The following is a 14,043-nucleotide window of genomic DNA, read 5'->3' on the forward strand; positions in this document are numbered from 1 at the left end:
TATATATATATATATATATATGTGTATGAAATACTTGACTTGGTGAATTCTAGCTGTCAATATACTCCTCCCCTCTTAACCACGCCCCCAACCACCACCCCACCCCCCACCTCCCGAAATCGGAGGTCTCAAGGTTGGCAAGTATGCATCTATGTGTTCCACCTGCTGGGAAAGGTGAGCCAAGAGATGTTGGACTTCAGAATAAAAGCCTCCTCTAAGGCGTGACATCTTTATTATTTCTCTGCAAGGATGAGAAGCTGATGAGGACTGGGTGGACTTGACTACTACAAAGAAGTGCTAACACTTTGGCAAAGACGACAGCTTGTGGGCGGGGCTTCATACAGGAAGGACAAAGCAGGGCCACGTCCTTTTTGCTGATAAAACATTGAAACTAGTGAATAAACGTCAACATGGAGGGTCCATTCTTTGCAGGCCTATTGGGGCTCTTATTGTGAAGGGACAGGAGTTACGCAGTCGTCATGCTGGAACCTTCTTTTCCCTTCTAGCGGCGAGTGAAAGAAAGGGTGGGAAGAAGTGTGCTTTGGAGGCAAGATGAGGAGGAGGAGGAGAAGAAGGATGACATCATGCAATCATCTCACCAGACGACACAGGTGGTCCCAGAAGATGACAGGAATGGAGGTAGAGGTAGAGGAGGGTCTCCTACGTGCTGGCCTGACGCTGCAGCGCCGACATGTCCAGGGGGCGAGGGGCCCGCCCACTCCACTCCCGCAGCTGCCCGTCCTTGTACAGCAGGTTGAGGGCGGGCAGCGGGACGCCCGACTCGGCGGCGGGCCGGCTGAGGGGGTCGGTCACGCCGCTGTCGGGGTCGCAGGGCGCGGCGCCGTCCTGACGACACAGGAAGCAATTGTTATCACGTCACTTCCTGTTTCCTTCAAATCTCTTCCACACTTTAAATCATGTTGATGACATCATTAAATGATAAATGGGTTATACTTGTATAGTGCGTTTCTACCTTCAAGGTACTCAAAGCGCTTTGACACTACTTCCACATTCACACACACATTCACACACTGATGGAGGGAGCTGCCATGCAAGGCACTAACCAGCAGCCATCAGGAGCAAGGGGTGAAGTGTCTTGCTCAAGGACACAAAGGACGTGACAAGGTTGGTAGAAGGTGGGGATTGAACCAGGAACCCTCAGGTTGCTGGCACGGCCACTCTCCCAACCGTGCCACGCCGTCATCAACATGATTTAATGATGTCATCTTCAACATTATTTATTAATGTCATCATCAACATTATTTAATGATGTCATCATCAACATGATTTAATGATGTCATCTTCAACATTATTTATTGATGTCATCATCAACATGATTTAATGATGTCATCTTCAACATTATTGATGTCATCATCAACATGATTTAATGATGTCATCAACATGATTTATTGATGTCATCAACATGATTTAATGATGTCATCATCAACATGATTTATTGATGTCATCAACATGATTTAATGATGTCATCAACATGATTTATTGATGTCATCATAATGATTTAATGATGTCAACATGATTTATTGACGTCATCATCATGATGTAATGATGTCATCAACATGATTTAATGATGTTATCAACATGATTTAATTATGTCATCATCAACAGGATTTAATGATGTCCACATAATTTAATGCTGTCAACAACAACACGATTTAATGATGTCATCAACAGGATTTAATGATGTCAACATAATTTAATGATGTCATCAATAACCCGATTTAATGATGTCAACATGATTTAATGATGTCATCATCAACATGAATTATTGATGTCATCAACATGATTTGATTATGTCATCATCAACATGAATTATTGATGTCATCAACATGATTTGATTATGTCATCATCAACATGATTTATTGATGTCATCATCAACATGATTTATTGATGTCATTATCAACATGATTTATTGATGTCATCATCAACATGATTTATTGATGTCATTATCAACATGATTTATTGATGTCATCATCAACATGATTTAATGATGTCATCAACATGATTTAATGATGTTATCAACATGATTTAATGTCATCAACATGGTTTAATGTCATCAACATGATTTAATGTTATCAACATTATTTCATTATGTCATCATCAACAGGATTTAATGATGTCCACATAATTTAATGCTGTCAACAACAACACGATTTAATGATGTCATCAACAGGATTTAATGATGTCAACATAATTTAATGATGTCATCAACAACACGATTTAATGATGTCAACATGATTTAATGATGTCATCATCAACATGAATTATTGATGTCATCAACATGATTTGATTATGTCATCATCAACATGAATTATTGATGTCATCAACATGATTTGATTATGTCATCATCAACATGATTTATTGATGTCATTATCAACATGATTTATTGATGTCATCATCAACATGATTTATTGATGTCATCATCAACATGATTTATTGATGTCATTATCAACATGATTTATTGATGTCATCATCAACATGATTTAATGATGTCATCAACATGATTTATTGATGTCGTCATCAACATGATTTAATGATGTTATCAACATGATTTAATGATGTTATCAACATGATTTAATGTCATCAACATGGTTTAATGATGTCATCAACATGATTTAATGTTATCAACATTATTTAATTATGTCATCATCAACAGGATTTAATGATGTCCACATAATTTAATGATGTCAACAACAACACGATTTAATGATGTCATCAACAGGATTTAATGATGTCAACATAATTTAATGATGTCATCAACAACCCGATTTAATGATGTCAACATGATTTAATGATGTCATCATCAACATGAATTATTGATGTCATCAACATGATTTGATTATGTCATCATCAACATGAATTTTTGATGTCATCAACATGATTTAATGTCATCAACATGGTTTAATGATGTCATCAACATGATTTAATGTTATCAACATTATTTAATTATGTCATCATCAACAGGATTTAATGATCCATCCATCCATCCATCCATTTTCTACCGCTTATTCCCTTTGGGGTCGCTGGAGCCTATCTCAGCTACAATCGGGCGGAAGGCGGGGTACACCCTGGACAAGTCGCCACCTCATCGCAGTGATGTAAAATCATCAACATTATTTAATGATGCCATCAACATGATTTAATGATGTCATCAACATTATTTAATGATGTCATCAACATGATTTACCACAAAGTACAGACTAGAAGCCGCTACCTTTTTCCTATGCTTTGAACCCTGCGGCTTATAAAAGAGTGCGGCTAATTTATGGCTTTCTGTTTTTGTTTAGTGTTGAATAGTTTTCATTAAACACGTGACACTGAGTTGTTTGTGCTACGGTGAACATGTAATTCCTGTTTTAATGCCTAAAAACTGGAAGTAAAACCATCAATAGCGGATTCTTCATTCATCACTCCAAGCAACGTTAGTAAGTTTTACAATATAACTAAAACTATTCTTACTTACTAAAGTGTCCCGTGTGTGATGTCTCTAGGAGTGTTTTCATGCATGTACTCAAGCGTTGTTAGCGTTAGCTAATATGCTAACATGTTTACGAGGGTCCGTGTTAGCATTATTAATTTTATTTTTTTAACTTGCGAAAAAAAAGTCTTGTAAATTAATTTTTCATTAAAGAAATTAGTTTCTTTTTACTTGTGAAGTTTGTTTACTTGAAGTAAATTGGGGTTTCTTTTACTTGCGAATAGTTTTTTTAATTGAAGAAAATTGTTTTTAACTTGCGAAACATTTTTTCTTGCAAAAAGTTTTTTTAATCAAATACATTTGGGGGTTTTTTTACCTGTGAAGTTGTTTTACTCGCAGAAATATGTTTTTTCCTTGCAAATCTTTTTTTTTTTTTTTACCTTAAGAAAATTGTTTTTTACTGGCAAATTTTGTTTTATTGTGAATTGTTTCTTTAATTGAAGAACATTGTCTTTTACTTGCAAAACTTTTTTTTTCCACTTGCAGAAAGTTGTTTTTATTGTGTTTAAAATGGTTTACAAGTGTCTGTATTAGTATTATTTACTTACAATAACATTCTTTTTGTATTGTTTCAACTTTCACAAATTCACCAAAAGGTCAGCGTGGAGTTATTGAGTCTATTTAGCTGATTGGAGAGCTAGCTTGCACAGCTAGTGGCTCCATGACCATGACTGACGTTTTGTTTGATCAGTCGTTTTACTGCCCTGTTACAGACACCGTTTGGAAACGATTAAGGTATGTAAATAAACATTTACATAATATTTCTGTGTAAATAAGTCACAAGGTATATAGCTCTTCTTGGTCCAGTTCTGTGTTTGTTCATGCTTGGAGGTCTTGTCTCAAACGTCAAAAACACACACAGTGATGGCTGTGAAGTGGTTTCTATGGCAACACCTAGGAGAGGTGTCAATATTGGCAGAGAGAAGAAGAAAGGTGTTTTACCTGGAAGGTCTGAACAAAGCTCAGCACTTTGAGGGACAGTTTCCTGCTGGAGTGAAGCAGCTCTTGGAGGCTGAGGAACAACAACAAGTCAGTCACATGATGGCGCCAACAAGTCAGTCACATGATGCCAACAAGTCAGTCACATGATGGCCAATGAGTGTCTGACCTGTCGCTGCAGCACAGCTTGTGGGCGGCGACCTTGCTGCAGACCCTGCGGTTGAGTTCGGAGCTGAAGAGCGGCACACCGAAGCAGAGCTCCAAAGGCACCCACTGCTCTTCACAGGACAGACCTGCAGAGCAGCCGTTGAGCAAGGCAGTGTTGCAGATGGAGGACACAAGACCACCTACTGTCACTCTGACCATCTTCTGTCACCAACTCAAAGGATTCTGTGCTGCCGTTGGTGTCCACGCCTCCTCCCAAGTGTGTGTCACCTAACCACACAAGTACACACATCAACTCAAACATCTCATCTTCATGACTCACCTTCTTTATCAATCATCTTCTTCATTCTTGGTCATATCGTTATGGGCCTGCTGCGATGCAAGCAGCCCATAATATTATTGCTCATACTTCAACTTTTATTCTTATAGTTCCGCACATTTCTCTTCCGCTTATTAATACGAGACCCACCGGCCAAAGAACCCCCACATATGTTATAGCAGGTGTGTCGACAAAGGAACCCCCACATATGTTATAGCAGGTGTGTCGACCAAGGAACCCCCACATATGTTATAGCAGGTGTGTCGACCAAGGAACCTCCACATATGCTATAGAAGGTGTGTCGACCAAGGAACCCCCACATATGTTATAGCAGGTGTGTCGACCAAGGAACCCCCACATATGTTATAGAAGGTGTGTCGACCAAGGAACCCCCACATATGTTATAGAAGGTGTGTCGACCAAGGAACCCTCACATATGTTATAGAAGGTGTCGACCAAGGAACCCCCACATATGTTATAGCAGGTGTGTCGACCAAGGAACCTCCACATATGTTATAGAAGGTGTGTCGACCAAGGAACCCCCACATATGTTATAGAAGGTGTGTCGACCAAGGAACCCCCACATATGTTATAGAAAGTGTGTCGACCGAGGAACACCCATATGTTATAGAAGGTGTGTCGACCAAGGAACCCCCACATATGTTATAGCAGGTGTGTCGATCAAGGAACCCCCACATATGTTATAGAAGGTGTGTCGACCAAGGAACCCCGACATATGTTATAGCAGGTGTGTCGACCAAGAAACCCCCACATATGTTATAGCAGGTGTGTCGACCAAGGAACCCCCACATATGTTATAGAAGGTGTGTCGACCAAGGAACCCCCACATATGTTATAGAAGGTGTGTCGACCAAGGAACCCTCACATATGTTATAGAAGGTGTCGACCAAGGAACCCCCACATATGTTATAGCAGGTGTGTCGACCAAGGAACCTCCACATATGTTATAGAAGGTGTGTCGACCAAGGAACCCCCACATATGTTATAGAAGGTGTGTCGACCAAGGAACCCCCACATATGTTATAGCAGGTGTGTCGACCAAGGAACCCCCACATATGTTATAGAAGGTGTGTCGACCAAGGAACCCCCACATATGTTATAGAAGGTGTGTCGACCAAGGAACCCTCACATATGTTATAGAAGGTGTCGACCAAGGAACCCCCACATATGTTATAGCAGGTGTGTCGACCAAGGAACCTCCACATATGTTATAGAAGGTGTGTCGACCAAGGAACCCCCACATATGTTATAGAAGGTGTGTCGACCGAGGAACACCCATATGTTATAGAAGGTGTGTCGACCAAGGAACCCCCACATATGTTATAGCAGGTGTGTCGATCAAGGAACCCCCACATATGTTATAGCAGGTGTGTCGACCAAGGAACCCCCACATATGTTATAGCAGGTGTGTCGACCAAGAAACCCCCACATATGTTATAGAAGGTGTGTCGACCAAGGAACCCCCACATATGTTATAGCAGGTGTGTCGACCAAGGAACCCCCACATATGTTATAGCAGGTGTGTCGACCAAGGAACCTCCACATATGTTATAGCAGGTGTGTCGACCAAGGAACCCCCACATATGTTATAGCAGGTGTGTCGACCAAGGAACCCCCACATATGTTATAGCAGGTGTGTCGACCAAGGAACCTCCACATATGTTATAGCAGGTGTGTCGACCAAGGAACCCCCACATATGTTATAGCAGGTGTGTCGACCAAGGAACCCCCACATGTTATAGCAGGTGTGTCGACCAAAGAACCCCCACATATGTTATAGAAAGTGTGTCGACCAAGGAACACCCATATATGTTATAGCAGGTGTGTCGACCAAGGAACCCCCACATATGTTATAGCAGGTGTGTCGACCAAGGAACCCCCACATATGTTATAGCAGGTGTGTCGACCAAAGAACCCCCACATATGTTATGGAAAGTGTGTCGACCAAGGAACACCCATATATGTTATAGCAGGTGTGTCGACCAAGGAACCTCCACATATGTTATAGAAGGTGTGTCGACCAAGGAACCCCCACATATGTTATAGCAGGTGTGTCGACCAAGGAACCCCCACATATGTTATAGCAGGTGTGTCGACCAAGGAACCCCCACATATGTTAAAGAAGGTGTGTCGATCAAGGAACCCCCACATATGATATAGAAGGTGTGTCGACCAAGGAACCTCCACATATGTTATAGCAGGTGTGTCGACCAAGGAACCCCCACATATGTTATAGCAGGTGTGTCGACCAAGGAACCCCCACATATGTTATAGCAGGTGTGTCGACCAAGGAACCCCCACATATGTTATAGCAGGTGTGTCGACCAAAGAACCCCCACATATGTTATAGAAAGTGTGTCGACCAAGGAACACCCATATATGTTATAGAAGGTGTGTCGACCAAGGAACCTCCACATATGTTATAGCAGGTGTGTCGACCAAAGAACCCCCACATATGTTATAGAAAGTGTGTCGACCAAGGAACACCCATATATGTTATAGAAGGTGTGTCGACCAAGGAACCTCCACATATGTTATAGCAGGTGTGTCGACCAAAGAACCCCCACATATGTTATAGAAGGTGTGTCGACCAAGGAACCCCCACATATGTTATAGCAGGTGTGTCGACCAAGGAACCCCCACATATGTTATATAAGGTGTGTCGACCAAGGAACCTCCACATATGTTATAGAAGGTGTGTCGACCAAGGAACCCCCACATATGTTATAGCAGGTGTGTCGACCAAAGAACCCCCACATATGTTATAGAAAGTGTGTCGACCAAGGAACACCCATATATGTTATAGCAGGTGTGTCGACCGAGGAACCTCCACATATGTTATAGCAGGTGTGTCGACCAAGGAACCCCCACATATGTTATAGAAAGTGTGTCGACCAAGGAACCCCCACATATGTTATAGCAGGTGTGTCGACCAAAGAACCCCCACATATGTTATAGAAAGTGTGTCGACCAAGGAACACCCATATATATTATAGCAGGTGTGTCGACCAAGGAACCTCCACATATGTTGTAGAAGGTGTGTCGACCAAGGAACCTCCACATATGTTATAGCAGGTGTGTCGACCAAGGAACCCCCACATATGTTATAGAAGGTGTGTCGACCAAGGAACCCCCACATATGTTATAGCAGGTGTGTCGACCAAGGAACCCCCACATATGTTATAGAAGGTGTGTCGACCAAGGAACCCCCACATATGTTATAGCAGGTGTGTCGACCAAGGAACCCCCACATATGTTATAGCAGGTGTGTCGACCAAGGAACCCCCACATATGTTATAGAAGGTGTGTCGACCAAGGAACCCCCACGTATGTTATAGCAGGTGTGTCGACCAAGGAACCCCCACGTATGTTATAGCAGGTGTGTCGACCAAGGAACCCCCACATATGTTATAGAAGGTGTGTCGACCAAGGAACCCCCACATATGTTATAGCAGGTGTGTCGACCAAGGAACCCCCACATATGTTATAGCAGGTGTTTCGACCAAAGAACCCCCACATATGTTATAGAAAGTGTGTCGACCAAGGAACACCCATATATGTTATAGCAGGTGTGTCGACCAAGGAACCTCCACATATGTTATAGCAGGTGTGTCGACCAAGGAACCCCCACTTATGTTATAGCAGGTGTGTCGACCAAAGAACCCCCACATATGTTATAGAAAGTGTGTCGACCAAGGAACCCCCACATATGTTATAGAAGGTGTGTCGACCAAGGAACCCCCACATATGTTAAAGAAGGTGTGTCGATCAAGGAACCCCCACATATGTTATAGAAGGTGTGTCGACCAAGGAACCTCCACATATGTTATAGAAGGTGTGTCGACCAAGGAACCCCCACATATGTTATAGCAGGTGTGTCGACCAAAGAACCCCCACATATGTTATAGAAAGTGTGTCGACCAAGGAACACCCATATATGTTATAGCAGGTGTGTCGACCAAGGAACCCCCACATATGTTAAAGAAGGTGTGTCGATCAAGGAACCCTCACATATGTTATAGAAGGTGTGTCAACCAAGGAACCTCCACATATGTTATAGAAGGTGTGTCGACCAAGGAACCCCCACATATGTTATAGCACGTGTGTCGACCAAGGAACCTCCACATATGTTATAGAAGGTGTGTCGACCAAGGAACCCCCACATATGTTATAGAAGGTGTGTCGACCAAGGAACCCCCACATATGTTATAGCAGGTGTGTCGACCAAAGAACCCCCACATATGTTATAGAAAGTGTGTCGACCAAGGAACACCCATATATGTTATAGCAGGTGTGTCGACCAAGGAACCCCCACATATGTTAAAGAAGGTGTGTCGATCAAGGAACCCCCACATATGTTATAGAAGGTGTGTCGACCAAGGAACCTCCACATATGTTATAGAAGGTGTGTCGACCAAGGAACCCCCACATATGTTATAGCAGGTGTGTCGACCAAGGAACCCCCACATATGTTATAGAAGGTGTGTCGACCAAAGAACCCCCACATATGTTATAGAAAGTGTGTCGACCAAGGAACACCCATATATGTTATAGCAGGTGTGTCGACCAAGGAACCTCCACATATGTTATAGAAGGTGTGTCGACCAAGGAACCCCCACATATGTTATAGAAGGTGTGTCGACCAAGGAACCCCCACATATGTTATAGCAGGTGTGTCGACCAAGGAACCTCCACATATGTTATAGCAGGTGTGTCGACCAAGGAACCCCCACATATGTTATAGAAGGTGTGTCGACCAAGGAACCCTCACATATGTTATAGAAGGTGTCGACCAAGGAACCCCCACATATGTTATAGCAGGTGTGTCGACCAAGGAACCCCCACATATGTTATAGCAGGTGTGTCGACCAAGGAACCCCCACATATGTTATAGAAGGTGTGTCGACCAAGGAACCCCCACATATGTTATAGAAGGTGTGTCGACCAAGGAACCCCCACATATGTTATAGCAGGTGTGTCGACCAAGGAACCCCCACATATGTTATAGCAGATGTGTCGACCAAGGAACCCCCACATATGTTATAGCAGGTGTGTCGACCAAGGAACCCCCACATATGTTATAGCAGGTGTGTCGACCAAGGAACCCCCACATATGTTATAGCAGGTGTGTCGACCAAGGAACCCCCACATATGTTATAGCACATTTTTTCTCTCTAATTAGACAGCCATACACCTTAGTCATATAACTTGGTATGTGACACATGCTAACTGCTAGCATGCGAATGTTAACATCAACATGCTAACTTTTTTGCCAACGTTACATTTTTTTCTCCAATTAGACAGCCATACAGTCATATAACTTGATATGTGACACATGCTAACTGATAGCATGCTAACATTAGCTTATTTTTTTTACCTAGTTTTGCAACTGTTTACCCCAGAGTCATATAACTCGGTACATGACACTTATTAGCATTCTATCATTAAAGTACTCACTTTTTGAGCTTATTTTGCAACCGTTTACCCCAGAGTCATATAACTTGGTATGTGACACTTGTTAGCATGCTAGCATACTAACATCAACATGCTAACTTTTTTTAAGCCAACTTTACGTTTTTTTCTCCAATTAGACGGCCATACAGTCATATAACTTGATATGTGACACATGCTAACTGATAGCATGCTAACTTTAGCTTTCTAGCATGCTGATTTTTTTTAGCTAGTTTTGCAACCGTTTACCTCAAAGTCATATAACTTGGTACGTGACACTTGCTAACTGTTAGCATGCAAACGACAGCTAACTTAAGCGTGCTAACTTTTTCATTTCATTTTACACTCTTTTCTCTATTTCCGCAGCCATACACCTTACAGCCGTGTTACTTGAAATGTGAGACATGCTAACTGTTAGCATGCCATCGTTAGCACACATGCTAAATGTTAGCATTTTAATGTGCGCATGCTAACATTTTAGGCTAGCTCTTATCCTTTATAAGTAATATTTATTACTCATTTTTATTATCCATCAATAATATTCATTCCTAATCTGGATTCTCTAAGAAGGCGTGTTACCTGTGCACTCCCCAGGCTGCACACTGACTCCTGTAAGAAGGCGTGTTACCTGTGCACTCCAAGGTGTCGCTGGGCCTGCGGCGGTGCCTGTTGTTGCAGTTGAGCATGGTGACGTAGCCACACTGGTGGTCCAGGTCCACGTGCTCCCTGAGCGTGCGCAGAGCTTTGTGCACCGCCATGTTGGAGTAGGAGAAGTCTGCACACAGAGGAGGAGTCAGCAGGTGCAGCAGAGAGGTGAAGAGGGGTGTGGCTGACCTCCCGTCAGCTCCTCCCGGTCAAAGGGGAAGGGGACGTGGAGCGTCTCTCCGTGGCCGTGCACGCCATGACCCTGGGGGCGTGACAAAGGCGTGAGGACGGGGATGGGAACAGGAAGAAGAAGAAGAAGAAGAAGAACCTGGATGAGCACAGCAGAGTGCGTGAGAGCGTCGTTGAGCATGGTCAGCACGTTGGACGTGGGCACCACTCCAGGGTCGTGACCCCAGGACGTGATCAACAACCTGTCGTACACCTGAGGGAAGAAAGCAAGAAGGTGAGCCTTTTTTTCATCTTCCATTAAGTTCTCACATTCCCAGCATGCTTTGCTCATGTTGCTGTCAGCTCAGCAAGGAAGGCCTGTGACTTAGTCATGTGACTTGGTCATGTGACTTGGTCCTGTGACTTAGTCATGTGACTTAGTCCTGTGACTTGGTCCTGTGATTTAGTTACCAACATGAGGTGCAGCATAAGGTGCTGGATGACTGTACTGAATAAGGCACAGAATTAGAGTACTGAATGAGGTGTAGAATAAGGTGCAGAATAAGTTGAAGAATGAAGGTACACAATAATGTGCAGAATGAGAGTACACAAGAAGGTGTAGAGTAAGGTGTAGAGTAAAGTGTAGAATAAGGTGTGGAATAAGGTGTAGAATAAGGTGCATAATAAGATGTAGAATAAGGTGTAGAATAAGGTGTGGAATAAGGTGTAGAGTAAGGTGTAGAGTAAGGTGTAGAGTAAGGTGTAGAATAAGGTGTAGAGTAAGGTGTAGAATAAGGTGTAGAGTAAGGTGTAGAATAAGGTGAAGAATGAAGGTACACAATAATGTGCAGAATGAGAGTACACAATAAGGTGTAGAATAAGGTGTAGAGTAAGGTGTAGAATAAGGTGTGGAATAAGGTGTAGAGTAAGGTGTAGAGTAAGGTGTACAATACGGTGTAGAGTAAGGTGTAGAGTAAAGTGTAGAATAAGGTGTAGAGTAAGGTGTAGAAAAAGGTGTAGAGTAAGGTGTAGAGTAAGGTGTAGAATAAGGTGTGGAATAAGGTGTAGAGTAAGGTGTAGAGTAAGATGTACAATACGGTGTAGAGTAAGGTGTAGAGTAAAGTGTAGAATAAGGTGTAGAGTAAGGTGTAGAAAAAGGTGTAGAGTAAGGTGTAGAGTAAGGTGTAGAATAAGGTGTAGAGTAAGGTGAAGAGTAAGGTGTAGAATAAGGTGTAGAATAAGGTGTAGAGTAAGGTGTAGAATAAGGTGTAGAGTAAGGTGTAGAATAAGGTGTAGAGTAAGGTGTAGAATAAGGTGTATAATAAGGTGTAAGGTAAGGTGTAGAATAAGATGTAGAGTAAAGGTGCATAATAAGGTGTAGAATAAGGTGTGGAATAAGGTGTAGAATAAGGTGTGGAATAAGGTGTAGAATAAGGTGTGGAATAAGGTGTAGAGTAAGGTGTAGAATAAGGTGAAGAATGAAGGTACACAATGTGCAGAATGAGAGTACACAATAAGGTGTAGAGTAAGGTGTAGAGTAAGGTGTACAATACGATGTAGAGTAAGGTGTAGAGTAAGGTGTGGAATAAGGTGTAGAATAAGGTGTAGAGTAAGGTGCATAATAAGGTGTAGAATAAGGTGTAGAATAAGGTGTGGAATAAGGTGTAGAGTAAGGTGTAGAATAAGGTGTAGAGTAAGGTGTAGAATAAGGTGTAGAGTAAGGTGTAGAATAAGGTGAAGAATGAAGGTACACAATGTGCAGAATGAGAGTACACAATAAGGTGTAGAGTAAGGTGAAGAGTAAGGTGTAGAATAAGGTGTAGAATAAGGTGTAGAGTAAGGTGTAGAATAAGGTGTAGAGTAAGGTGTAGAATAAGGTGTAGAGTAAGGTGTAGAATAAGGTGTATAATAAGGTGTAAGGTAAGGTGTAGAATAAGATGTAGAGTAAAGGTGCATAATAAGGTGTAGAATAAGGTGTGGAATAAGGTGTAGAATAAGGTGTGGAATAAGGTGTAGAATAAGGTGTGGAATAAGGTGTAGAGTAAGGTGTAGAATAAGGTGAAGAATGAAGGTACACAATGTGCAGAATGAGAGTACACAATAAGGTGTAGAGTAAGGTGTAGAGTAAGGTGTACAATACGATGTAGAGTAAGGTGTAGAGTAAGGTGTGGAATAAGGTGTAGAATAAGGTGTAGAGTAAGGTGCATAATAAGGTGTAGAATAAGGTGTAGAATAAGGTGTGGAATAAGGTGTAGAGTAAGGTGTAGAATAAGGTGTAGAGTAAGGTGTAGAATAAGGTGTAGAGTAAGGTGTAGAATAAGGTGAAGAATGAAGGTACACAATGTGCAGAATGAGAGTACACAATAAGGTGTAGAGTAAGGTGTAGAGTAAGGTGTACAATACGATGTAGAGTAAGGTGTAGAGTAAGGTGTGGAATAAGGTGTAGAATAAGGTGCAGAGTAAGGTGCATAATAAGGTGTAGAATAAGGTGTGGAATAAGGTGTAGAGTAAGGTGTAGACTAAGGGTGCAGTGAGTTGACCTACAAGAGTGACAATGTGGGCGGGGCCCTCACCTGGAAAATGTCGGGCAGTTTGCGCAGCCTGGAGCCTTTGGACAGCAGCAGTGAGGGCGGACCTTGTCTGGTCACATGGTACAGGTAGAGTTTGAACCAGATGGAGCTCACCTCAGGGATGGCTGGTCCTATGTGCTGGAACATAGTAGTACAATGATTCATGTGCTGGAACATAGTAGTACAATGATTCATGTGCTGTAACATAGTAGTACAATGATTCATGTGCTAGTAGTAGTAGTAGTAGTAGTAGTAGGTGTGGTAGTAGT

The 14,043-nt window shown here is 42.2% G+C and overlaps 1 protein-coding gene across 2 annotated transcripts in view; it reads right to left on the reverse strand.

The window, feature by feature from the left end:
- Positions 1 to 202: 202 nt before the first annotated feature.
- fam91a1 (family with sequence similarity 91 member A1) overlaps positions 203 to 14,043 on the reverse strand; it is a 51,477-nt gene continuing 37,636 nt past the window's right edge. The window contains exons 17-24 of one of the 2 annotated variants that reach the window (XM_061931023.2): positions 13,778 to 13,912; positions 11,365 to 11,478; positions 11,226 to 11,298; positions 11,020 to 11,166; positions 4,799 to 4,870; positions 4,605 to 4,728; positions 4,439 to 4,508; positions 203 to 846 (exon numbers count right to left, since the gene is read on the reverse strand). In XM_061931023.2, the coding sequence (XP_061787007.1) occupies positions 661 to 846; positions 4,439 to 4,508; positions 4,605 to 4,728; positions 4,799 to 4,870; positions 11,020 to 11,166; positions 11,226 to 11,298; positions 11,365 to 11,478; positions 13,778 to 13,912 (921 nt within the window). In that variant the 3' untranslated portion in view covers positions 203 to 660. Of the gene's footprint in view, positions 847 to 4,438; positions 4,509 to 4,604; positions 4,729 to 4,786; positions 4,871 to 11,019; positions 11,167 to 11,225; positions 11,299 to 11,364; positions 11,479 to 13,777; positions 13,913 to 14,043 lie in introns of both variants that reach the window. The other variant, XM_061931022.2, reaches the window with a different exon arrangement.

Source organism: Nerophis lumbriciformis, linkage group LG37 (assembly GCF_033978685.3).
Source record: "Nerophis lumbriciformis linkage group LG37, RoL_Nlum_v2.1, whole genome shotgun sequence".
NCBI lineage: Eukaryota > Metazoa > Chordata > Actinopteri > Syngnathiformes > Syngnathidae > Nerophis > Nerophis lumbriciformis.